The sequence below is a fragment of the Heptranchias perlo genome, unplaced genomic scaffold (assembly GCF_035084215.1).
Source record: "Heptranchias perlo isolate sHepPer1 unplaced genomic scaffold, sHepPer1.hap1 HAP1_SCAFFOLD_117, whole genome shotgun sequence".
NCBI classification, from domain to species: domain Eukaryota; kingdom Metazoa; phylum Chordata; class Chondrichthyes; order Hexanchiformes; family Hexanchidae; genus Heptranchias; species Heptranchias perlo.
Genome location: NW_027138396.1, coordinates 41,293 through 53,976, shown reverse-complemented (window position 1 = coordinate 53,976; position 12,684 = coordinate 41,293). Strand labels below are relative to the sequence as shown.

Sequence of the window (12,684 nt, the reverse complement as noted above, 5' to 3'; positions counted from 1 at the left end):
GGTTTCTCTGTGACGGTGGGACGTGATGTCACCGAGCAGGTGGTTTCTCTGTGGTAGTGGGATGTGATGTCATCGAGCAGGTGGTTTATTCTGTGACGGTGGGATGTGATGTCACCGAGCAGGTGGTTTCTCTGTGGTAGTGGGATGTGATGTCACCGAGCAGGTGGTTTATTCTGTGACGGTGGGATGTGATGTCACCGAGCAGGTGGTTTCTCTGTGGTGATGGGACGTGATGTCACCGAGCAGGTGGTTTCTCTGTGACGGTGGGATGTGATGTCACCGAGCAGGTGGTTTCTCTGTGGTGATGGGATGTGATGTCACCGAGCAGGTGGTTTCTCTGTGGTGATGGGACGTGATGTCACCGAGCAGGTGGTTTATTCTGTGACGGTGGGATGTGATGTCACCGAGCAGGTGGTTTCTCTGTGACGGTGGGACGTGATGTCACCGAGCAGGTGGTTTATTCTGTGACGGTGGGATGTGATGTCACCGAGCAGGTGGTTTCTCTGTGACGGTGGGATGTGATGTCACCGAGCAGGTGGTTTATTCTGTGACGGTGGGACGTGATGTCATCGAGCAGGTGGTTTCTCTGTGACGGTGGGACGTGATGTCACCGAGCAGGTGGTTTCTCTGTGACGGTGGGATGTGATGTCACCGAGCAGGTGGTTTCTCTGTGGTGGTGGGATGTGATGTCACCGAGCAGGTGGTTTCTCTGTGACGGTGGGATGTGATGTCACCGAGCAGGTGGTTTCTCTGTGGTGATGGGATGTGATGTCACCGAGGAGGTGGTTTCTCTGTGACGGTGGGACGTGATGTCACCGAGCAGGTGGCTTCTCTGTGACGGTGGGATGTGATGTCACCGAGCAGGTGGTTTCTCTGTGACGGTGGGACGTGATGTCACCGAGCAGGTGGTTTCTCTGTGGTGGTGGGATGTGATGTCACCGAGCAGGTGGTTTATTCTGTGGTGGTGGGATGTGATGTCACCGAGCAGGTGGTTTCTCTGTGACGGTGGGATGTGATGTCACCGAACAGGTGGTTTCTCTGTGGCGGTGGGATGTGATGTCACCGAGCAGGTGGTTTCTCTGTGACGGTGGGATGTGATGTCACCGAGCAGGTGGTTTCTCTGTGACGGTGGGATGTGATGTCACCGAGCAGGTGGTTTCGCTGTGACGGTGGGATGTGATGTCACCGAGCAGGTGGTTTCGCTGTGACGGTGGGATGTGATGTCACCGAGCAGGTGGTTTCTCTGTGACGGTGGGATGTGATGTCACCGAGCAGGTGGTTTATTCTGTGACGGTGGGATGTGATGTCACCGAGCAGGTGGTTTATTCTGTGACGGTGGGACGTGATGTCACCGAGCAGGTGGTTTATTCTGTGACGGTGGGACGTGATGTCACCGAGCAGGTGGTTTCTCTGTGACGGTGGGTTGTGATGTCACCGAGCAGGTGGTTTCTCTGTGACGGTGGGACGTGATGTCACCGAGCAGGTGGTTTCTCTGTGACGGTGGGACGTGATGTCACCGAGCAGGTGGTTTCTCTGTGGTGATGGGATGTGATGTCACCGAGCAGGTGGTTTATTCTGTGACGGTGGGACGTGATGTCACCGAGCAGGTGGTTTCTCTGTGACGGTGGGACGTGATGTCACCGAGCAGGTGGTTTATTCTGTGACGGTGGGATGTGATGTCACCGAGCAGGTGGTTTCTCTGTGACGGTGGGACGTGATGTCACCGAGCAGGTGGTTTCTCTGTGACGGTGGGATGTGATGTCACCGAGCAGGTGGTTTCTCTGTGACGGTGGGACGTGATGTCACCGAGCAGGTGGTTTATTCTGTGACGGTGGGATGTGATGTCACCGAGCAGGTGGTTTCTCTGTGGCGGTGGGATGTGATGTCACCGAGCAGGTGGTTTCTCTGTGACGGTGGGATGTGATGTCACCGAGCAGGTGGTTTCTCTGTGACGGTGGGATGTGATGTCACCGAGCAGGTGGTTTATTCTGTGACGGTGGGATGTGATGTCACCGAGCAGGTGGTTTCTCTGTGACGGTGGGACGTGATGTCACCGAGCAGGTGGTTTATTCTGTGACGGTGGGATGTTGTGTCACCGAGCAGGTGGTTTCTCTGTGACGGTGGGACGTGATGTCACCGAGCAGGTGGTTTCTCTGTGGTGGTGGGATGTGATGTCACCGAGCAGGTGGTTTCTCTGTGACGGTGGGACGTGATGTCACCGAGCAGGTGGTTTCTCTGTGACGGTGGGATGTGATGTCACCGAGCAGGTGGTTTCTCTGTGACGGTGGGATGTGATGTCACCGAGCAGGTGGTTTCTCTGTGACGGTGGGACGTGATGTCACCGAGCAGGTGGTTTCTCTGTGACGGTGGGACGTGATGTCACCGAGCAGGTGGTTTCTCTGTGGTGGTGGGACGTGATGTCACCGAGCAGGTGGTTTCTCTGTGACGGTGGGATGTGATGTCACCGAGCAGGTGGTTTCTCTGTGACGGTGGGATGTGATGTCACCGAGCAGGTGGTTTCTCTGTGACGGTGGGATGTGATGTCACCGAGCAGGTGGTTTATTCTGTGACGGTGGGATGTGATGTCACCGAGCAGTTGGTTTCTCTGTGGCGGTGGGATGTGATGTCACCGAGCAGGTGGTTTATTCTGTGACGGTGGGATGTGATGTCACCGAGCAGGTGGTTTCTCTGTGACGGTGGGACGTGATGTCACCGAGCAGGTGGTTTCTCTTTGGTGGTGGGATGTGATGTCACCGAGCAGGTGGTTTATTCTGTGACGGTGGGACGTGATGTCACCGAGCAGGTGGTTTCTCTGTGGCGGTGGGATGTGATGTCATCGAGCAGGTGGTTTCTCTGTGACGGTGGGATGTGATGTCACCGAGCAGGTGGTTTATTCTGTGACGGTGGGATGTGATGTCACCGAGCAGGTGGTTTCTCTGTGACGGTGGGATGTGATGTCACCGAGCAGGTGGTTTCTCTGTGACGGTGGGATGTGATGTCACCGAGCAGGTGGTTTCTCTGTGACGGTGGGACGTGATGTCACCGAGCAGGTGGTTTCTCTGTGGTGGTGGGATGTGATGTCACCGAGCAGGTGGTTTCTCTGTGACGGTGGGACGTGATGTCACCGAGCAGGTGGTTTCTCTGTGACGGTGGGACGTGATGTCATCGAGCAGGTGGTTTCTCTGTGACGGTGGGACGTGATGTCACCGAGCAGGTGGTTTATTCTGTGACGGTGGGACGTGATGTCACCGAGCAGGTGGTTTCTCTGTGACGGTGGGAGGTGATGTCACCGAGCAGGTGGTTTATTCTGTGACGGTGGGATGTGATGTCACCGAGCAGGTGGTTTCTCTGTGACGGTGGGATGTGATGTCACCGAGCAGGTGGTTTCTCTGTGACGGTGGGATGTGATGTCACCGAGCAGGTGGTTTCTCTGTGACGGTGGGATGTGATGTCACCGAGCAGGTGGTTTCTCTGTGACGGTGGGATGTGATGTCACCGAGCAGGTGGTTTCTCTGTGGCGGTGGGATGTGATGTCACCGAGCAGGTGGTTTCTCTGTGGTGGTGGGATGTGATGTCACCGAGCAGGTGGTTTCTCTGTGGCGGTGGGATGTGATGTCACCGAGCAGGTGGTTTCTCTGTGGTGGTGGGACGTGATGTCACCGAGCAGGTGGTTTATTCTGTGACGGTGGGACGTGATGTCACCGAGCAGGTGGTTTCTCTGTGACGGTGGGATGTGATGTCACCGAGCAGGTGGTTTATCTGTGACGGTGGGACGTGATGTCACCGAGCAGGTGGTTTCTCTGTGACGGTGGGACGTGATGTCACCGAGCAGGTGGTTTCTCTGTGACGGTGGGATGTGATGTCACCGAGCAGGTGGTTTCTCTGTGACGGTGGGATGTGATGTCACCGAGCAGGTGGTTTATTCTGTGACGGTGGGACGTGATGTCACCGAGCAGGTGGTTTATTCTGTGACGGTGGGACGTGATGTCACCGAGCAGGTGGTTTATTCTGTGACGGTGGGACGTGATGTCACCGAGCAGGTGGTTTATTCTGTGACGGTGGGACGTGATGTCACCGAGCAGGTGGTTTCTCTGTGACGGTGGGACGTGATGTCACCGAGCAGGTGGTTTATTCTGTGACGGTGGGACGTGATGTCACCGAGCAGGTGGTTTATTCTGTGACGGTGGGATGTGATGTCACCGAGCAGGTGGTTTCTCTGTGACGGTGGGACGTGATGTCACCGAGCAGGTGGTTTATTCTGTGACGGTGGGACGTGATGTCACCGAGCAGGTGGTTTCTCTGTGACGGTGGGACGTGATGTCACCGAGCAGGTGGTTTCTCTGTGGTGGTGGGACGTGATGTCACCGAGCAGGTGGTTTCTCTGTGACGGTGGGACGTGATGTCACCGAGCAGGTGGTTTCTCTGTGACGGTGGGATGTGATGTCACCGAGCAGGTGGTTTCTCTGTGACGGTGGGACGTGATGTCACCGAGCAGGTGGTTTCTCTGTGGTGGTGGGACGTGATGTCACCGAGCAGGTGGTTTCTCTGTGATGGTGGGACGTGATGTCACCGAGCAGGTGGTTTCTCTGTGACGGTGGGATGTGATGTCACCGAGCAGGTGGTTTATTCTGTGACGGTGGGACGTGATGTCACCGAGCAGGTGGTTTCTCTGTGACGGTGGGACGTGATGTCACCGAGCAGGTGGTTTCTCTGTGGCGGTGGGACGTGATGTCACCGAGCAGGTGGTTTCGCTGTGACGGTGGGATGTGATGTCACCAAGCAGGTGGTTTCTCTGTGACGGTGGGACGTGATGTCACCGAGCAGGTGGTTTATTCTGTGACGGTGGGACGTGATGTCACCGAGCAGGTGGTTTATTCTGTGACGGTGGGACGTGATGTCACCGAGCAGGTGGTTTATTCTGTGACGGTGGGACGTGATGTCACCGAGCAGGTGGTTTATTCTGTGACGGTGGGACGTGATGTCACCGAGCAGGTGGTTTATTCTGTGACGGTGGGACGTGATGTCACCGAGCAGGTGGTTTATTCTGTGACGGTGGGATGTGATGTCACCGAGCAGGTGGTTTCTCTGTGGTGGTGGGATGTGATTTCACCGAGCAGGTGGTTTCTCTACCTCTCTTTCTTCCTTTAAGATGCTTCTTAAAACCCATCTCTTTGACCAAGCTTTTGGTTACCTGTCCTAATACCTGCTTATGTGGCTCAGTGTCAAATTTTGTTTGATCATTGCTCCTGTGAAGCATCTTGGGACGTTTTACTACGTTAAAGGTGCTATACAAATGCAAGTTGTTGTTGTTGATTTATTGTATGTTATTAAACTAATGTACTCCAAGGAAAGTGAAAATGAGTCACTGATATTCTGTGTTAATTTTTTTAGCAAGTGTATAAACAGCGAAGCACATTGCATCTATGACAAATCAGGTAGGTTCATTCTGCATCATGTACTCTTCTTAGATATTTAATTCTTTTCTAAATAAGTTATTTGATCGAATATTGTTGATGTCATTGTTATTATTTTTCCTTCTCAGAGTGCACCTGCGTTTATGATGGGAAAACCTTCCATGAAGGTGACGTTATCTACCACACGATGGATGGCATTGGAGGGTGCATCAAAGCAACATGCGGTGTGAATGGAACAATAAGCAGAAAAGTCTACCCATGCACTCCTAAGACGTCCACAGTCCCCAGTACAACATTAGCCTTCGAAACAACAATTGCAACCACGACATCTAGCACTTCAATTTCTACCACAACTGAAAGTACAACAAAACAAAGTAAAATAACACTGACTTCTTCCTCACCAACAACAGCAGTCACCGCCACAACTTCTAGTTCAACTGAAACAGTCTCTCTCACTGCTACAACTACTCTTGAGACTAGCAAGGCAGCAACAACTCCATCCATCACACTGAGCACAACAACTGCAACAACCACTGAAACTACGTCAGAACGAAGCCAAACAACATCAACTACTTTCTCACCAACAACAGTCTCCTCCACAACTACTATTCCAACTAAAACAGTCTCTGTCACTGCTACAACTACTGCTGAGACAACACCATTGAAGACTAGCACAGTAACAACAACTCCAAGCACTATACTGAGCACAACAACTGCAACAACCACTGAAGTTCAGTCAGAACGAAGCCAAACAACACCAGCTGCTCCCTCACCAACAAGTGGCACCAGAGAAACGTTTACTATTCACTGGTTTACCAATCCCAGTAAACCAACCTCTATTACTGATAAAACTACTGCTGAGGCAGAATCAGTGAAGACCAGCAAGGCAACAACAACTCCAAACACGACACTGAGCACAACAACTGCAACAACCACTGAAACTATCTCAGAAAAAAGCCAAACAACATCGACTACTCCCTCACAACCAACAGTCACCCCCACAACTACTATTCCAACTAAAACAGTCTCTCTCACTGCTCCAAAAATGACCTCAACCACTTCAATTGCTTCTGCAATTGAAACTACATCAGAACAAAGTCAAACAACATCGACTTCTCCCTCACCAACAAGAGGCACCAGAGTACCGTTTACTATTAACTGGTTTACTAATCCCAGTAAACCAACCTCTATCACTGATACAACTACTACTGAGACAACATCAGTGCAAACAAGTACAGAAACAACAACTCCAAACACTATACTGAGCACAACAACTGCAAAAATTACTGAAACTAGCTCAGAACAAAATGAAACCACATCAACCAATTCCTCTCCCACAACAGTTACCCCAACAACTATTATTCCAACTAAAACAGTCTCTCTTACCGCTCCAACAACGACCTCAACCACTTCAATTGCTCCCGTGACTGAAACTACATCAGAACAAAGCCAAACAACATCGACTGCTCCCTCACCAACAAAAACACTCACCGCAACAACTTCTATTCCAAATGAAACAGTCTCTGTCACTTCTGCAACTACTGCTGAGACAACATCATTGAAGACTAGAAAGGAAAGAACAACTCCAAACACGACACTGAGCACAACAACTACAACAACCACTGAAACTACATCAGAACAAAGTCAAACAACATCGACTACTCCCTCACAACCAACAGTCACCCCCACAACTACTATTCCAACTAAAACAGTCTCTTTCACTGCTCCAAAAATGACCTCAACCACTTCAAATGCTGCCGCAACTAAAACTGCATCAGAACAAGGCCAAACATCAACTACTCCCTCACCAACGAAATCAGTCACCGCCACAACATCCATACCAACTGAAACAGTCTCTGTCACTTCTATAACTACAACTGAGACAACATCATTGAAGACTAGCACGGAAAATTCAACTCCAACTACACTGAGCACAACAACTGCAACAACCACTGAAACTACATCAGAACAAAGTCAAACAACATCGAATACTTCCTCACCAACAAGAGGCACTGGAGTAACGTTTACTATTAACTGGTTTACTAATCCCAGTAAGTCAACCTCGGTTACTGATACAACTATCACCGAGAAAGCACAATTGAAGACTAGCACAATAACAGCAACTCCAAACACTATCCTGAGCACAACTACAACAAACACTGGAACCATCTCAGAACAAAATGGAACCACATCAACCACTTTCTCTCCCACAACAGGTACCTCCAGAACTACTATTCCAACGAAAACAGTCTATGTCACGGATACAACAATGACCTCAACAATATTAGACCGAAGCCAAACAACATCGACTACGACCTCACCACCAACAGTTAACTCCACAACTAACATTCCAACTAAAACAGTCCCTCTCACTGCTCCAACAACGACCTCAACCACTTCAAATGCTGCCGCAACTGAAACTACACCAGAACAAAGTCAAACAACATCGACTACTCCCTCTCCAACAAGCAGCACCAGAGTAACGTTTACTATTAACTGGTTTACTAATCCCAGTAAACCAACCTCTGTTACTGATATAACTACCACTGAGACAGAATCATTGAAGACCAGCAAGGCAACAACAACTCCAAAGAGAATACTGAGCACAACAACTGCTGCCACAACTGAAACTACATCAGACCGAAGCCAAACAACATCGACTGCTCCCTCACCAACAAAAACACTCACCGCAACAACTTCTATTCCAAATGAAACAGTCTCTGTCACTTCTGCAACTACTGCTGAGACAACATCATTGAAGACTAGAAAGGAAAGAACAACTCCAAACACGACACTGAGCACAACAACTACAACAACCACTGAAACTACATCAGAACAAAGTCAAACAACATCGACTACTCCCTCACAACCAACAGTCACCCCCACAACTACTATTCCAACTAAAACAGTCTCTTTCACTGCTCCAAAAACGACCTCAACCACTTCAAATGCTGCCGCAACTAAAACTACACCAGAACAAGGCCAAACATCAACTACTCCCTCACCAACGAAATCAGTCACCGCCACAACATCCATACCAACTGAAACAGTCTCTGTCACTTCTATAACTACAACTGAGACAACATCATTGAAGACTAGCACGGAAAATTCAACTCCAACTACACTGAGCACAACAACTGCAACAACCACTGAAACTACATCAGAACAAAGTCAAACAACATTGAATACTTCCTCACCAACAAGAGGCACTGGAGTAATGTTTACTATGAACTGGTTTACTAATCCCGGTAAACCAACCTCTATCACTGATACAACTACTGCTGAGACAACATCAGTGAAGACAAGCGCAATAACAGCAAATCCAAACACTATACTGAGCACAACAACTACAACAAACACTGAAACTAGCTCAGAACAAAATGAAACCACATCAACCACTTCCTCTCCCACAATGGTTACATCCACAACTTCTATTCCAACTAAAACAGTCTCTCTCACTGCTCCAACAACGACCTCAACCACTTCAAATGCTGCCATTTCAACTGAAACTACTTCAGAACAAAGCCAAACAACATTGGCTACTTCCTCACCAACCAAAACACTCACCGGCATGACGTCCATACCAACTGAAACAGTCTCTGTCACTTCTATAACTACAACTGAGACAACATCATTGAAAACTAGCACGGAAAATTCAACTCCAACTATACTAAGCACAACAACTGCAACAACCACTGAAACTACATCAGAACAAAGTCAAACAACATCGACTACTCCCTCACCAACAAGAGGCACTGGAGTAACGTTTTCTGTTAACAGGTTTACTAATCCCAGTAAACCAACCTCTGTTACTGATATAACTACCACTGAGACAGAATCATTGAAGACCAGCAAGGCAACAACAACTCCAAAGAGAATACTGAGCACAACAACTGCTGCCACAACTGAAACTACATCAGACCGAAGCCAAACAACATCGACTGCTCCCTCACCAACAAAAACACTCACCGCAACAACTTCTATTCCAAATGAAACAGTCTCTGTCACTTCTGCAACTACTGCTGAGACAACATCATTGAAGACTAGAAAGGAAAGAACAACTCCAAACAAGACACTAAGCACAACAACTGCAACAACCACTGAAACTCCATCAGAACAAAGCCAAACAACATCGACTACTCCCTCACCAACAAGAGGCACTGGAGTAACGTTTACTATGAACTGGTTTACTCATCCCAGTAAACCAACCTCTATCACTGATACAACTATCACTGAGACAGAATCAGTGAAGACAAGCAAGACAACAACAACTCCAACTACAACACTGAGCACAACAACTGCAACAACAATTGAAACTATCTCAGAACAAAATGAAACCACATCAACCACTTCCTCTCCCACAACACGTACCTCCAGAACTAACATTCCAACTAAAACAGTCTCTCTCACTGCTCCAACAATGACCTCAACCACTTCAAATGCTTCTGCGACTGAAACTACATCAGAACAAAGCCAAACAACATTGACTACTCCCTCACCAACAAGCGGCACCAGAGTAACGTTTACTATTAACTGGTTTACTAATCCCAGTAAACCAACCTATGTCACTGATACAATTACTACTGAGACAGAATCATTGAAGACTAGCACAATAACAGCAACTCCAAACACTATATTGAGCACAACAACTGCAACAACCACTGAAACTATCCCAGAACAAAATGGAACCACATCAACCACTTCCTCTCCCACTACACGTACCTCCAGAACTGTTATTCCAACTAAAACAGTCTCTTTCACTGCTCCAACAATGATCTCAACCACTTCAAATGCTGCTGCAACAGAAACTACTTCAGAACAAAGTCAAACATCAACTATTCCCTCACCAACAAAATCAGTCACCGCCAGGATGTCGATACCAACTGAAAGAGTTTCTGTCACTTCTATAACTACAACTGAGACAACATCATTGAAAACCAGCACGGAAAATTCAACTCCAACTACACTAAGCACAACAACTGCAACAACCACTGAAACTACATCAGAACAAACCCAAACAACATCGACTACTCCCTCACAACCAACAGTCACCCCCACAACTACTATTCCAACTAAAACAGTCCCTCTCACTGCTCGAACAACAACCTCAACCACTTCAAATGCTGCCGCAACTAAAACTACACCAGAACAAAGTCAAACAACATCGACTACTCCCTCACCAAGTGGCACCAGAGTACCGTTTACTATTAACTGGTTTACTAATCCCAGTAAACCAACCTCTGTCACTGATACAACTACTACTGAGACAGAATCATTGAAGACCAGCAAGGCAACAACAACTCCAAAGAGAATACTGAGCACAACAACTGCTGTTGCAACTGAAACTGCATCAGACCGAAGCCAAACAACATCGACTGCTCCCTCACCAACAAAAACACTCACCGCAACAACTTCTATTCCAAATGAAACAGTCTCTGTCACTTCTGCAACTACTGCTGAGACAACATCATTGAAGACTAGAAAGGAAAGAACAACTCCAAACAAGACACTGAGCACAACAACTACAACAACCACTGAAACTACATCAGAACAAAGCCAAACAACATCGACTATTCCCTCACCAACAAGAGGCACTGGAGTAACGTTTACTATGAACTGGTTTACTAATCCCGGTAAACCAACCTCTATCACTGATACAACTACTTCTGAGACAGCACTATTGAAGACGAGAAAGGCAACAACAACTCCAAACACTATCCTGAGCACAACAACTGCAACAACCACTGGAACCATCTCAGAACAAAATGAAACCACATCAACCGATTCCTCTCCCACAACAGTTAACTCCACAACTTCTATTCCAACTAAAACAGTCTCTCTCACTGCTCCAACAATGACCTCAACCACTTCAATTGCTGCTTCAACTGAAACTACGTTAGAACAAAGTCAAACATCAACTACTCCCTCACCAACAAGTGTCACCAGTGTAACTTTTACTATTAACTGGTTTAGTAATCCCAGTAAACCAACGTCTACTGGAACAGCTTCAGTGAAGACTAGCAAGGCAACAACAACTCCAAACACTACACTGAGCACAACAACTGCAACAACCACTGAAACTGCCTCAGCACAAAGTGAAATAACATCGACTACTCCTTCACCAACAACAGTCACCCCCACAACTTCTATTCCAACTAAAACAGTCCCTGTCACTGCTACAACTACTGCTGAGACAACACCATTGAAGACTAGCACGGTAACAACAACTCCAAGCACTACATTAAGCACAACAACTACAACAACCACTGAAACCACATCAGAACAAAGTGAAATAACAGCAGCACCTTCCTCACCAACAACAACTATCCTTTGCTGCACAGTAAATGGGCAAATACTGTCGCCTGGTAAGTGGTAGTCGTTACATTTTTGCGACATCAAATCGTTTACACAGTTTAGCCAAGTTATCCCATTACAACTATTTTGCAGGCATCTGCCCAACGATATGGAAAATTGCCCAGGTATGTCCTATCCATAAAAAAGCAGGAAAAATCTAACCTGGCCAATTATTAACCCAGCTGCCTCCTTCCTATCATCAACATAGCGATGGAAGAACTAATCAAGTGACACCTACTAAACAATAGCCTGCACACCTGCACTAATTTTGTTTCACTCAGAACAGCTCAGCCTCATCACAGCCTTTACCTAGACAGGAACACAAGAGCTGAATGCCAAAAGAGAAGTGAGAGTAGCTGCCTTTGACATCAAAGAGCCTCAGGAAAACTGAGGTCAATGAGAAAAGCCTCCTGGAAGATGCATGAGATGGTCATGGTTGTCAGAGGCCAATCATCACAGCCCAGGATATCAATGCCAGAGATCCTCAGGACAGTATCCTTGACCCAATCAGCTGATTCATCATTTGTCATTATGTCAAGATTGGGACCATTTGATGATGATTCTAGACTGTTCAGCTCCGTTCAGTACTCCGCCGATTACAGAACAGCCCAGTCAAGCTTACAGCAGGACCTGGACCATATCCAGGCTTGGGCTGTCAACTTGCTGTCCAAGATGTGCCATTCCGCCATAAGTTGCGCAAAAACGGCATCTCGGCATCTGGTTCCCCATTCAAATGTATTGAATGGCGTGAAATTCCTGTACTGAAGTGGTAGATAAGGACTAAACTCACCACATAAAGTTAGGGCTTGTCCATTCCAGTCTAAGTATCCTTTTTAACAGTGTGGTAAGTCTTCATTACTGCCAAACAACCTCTCTGGTATGGAAAATTAACTTTTACAAGTCTGGAGTCTCATTC

General features: G+C 47.7%; 1 protein-coding gene across 1 annotated transcript; it reads left to right on the top strand.

Moving 5' to 3' along the window:
• The first annotated feature begins 5,335 nt into the window (after positions 1-5,335).
• Positions 5,336-11,790, top strand: LOC137307992 (mucin-2-like). The gene is made up of 2 exons (XM_067976961.1): positions 5,336-5,435; positions 5,543-11,790. Exons 1-2 carry the CDS (start codon positions 5,336-5,338, stop codon positions 11,788-11,790), a joined length of 6,348 nt encoding a protein of 2,115 aa, XP_067833062.1.
• The last annotated feature ends 894 nt before the right edge of the window (positions 11,791-12,684 follow it).

Bases quoted from the DNA above. Each gene is read 5' to 3' on its own strand.
- LOC137307992 (XM_067976961.1), top strand. From the start codon at position 5,336: ATGTACTCCAAGGAAAGTGAAAATGAGTCACTGATATTCTGTGTTAAT. The intron at 5,436-5,542 runs GTAGGTTCATTC...TTTCCTTCTCAG, and splicing joins TTGCATCTATGACAAATCAG to AGTGCACCTGCGTTTATGAT.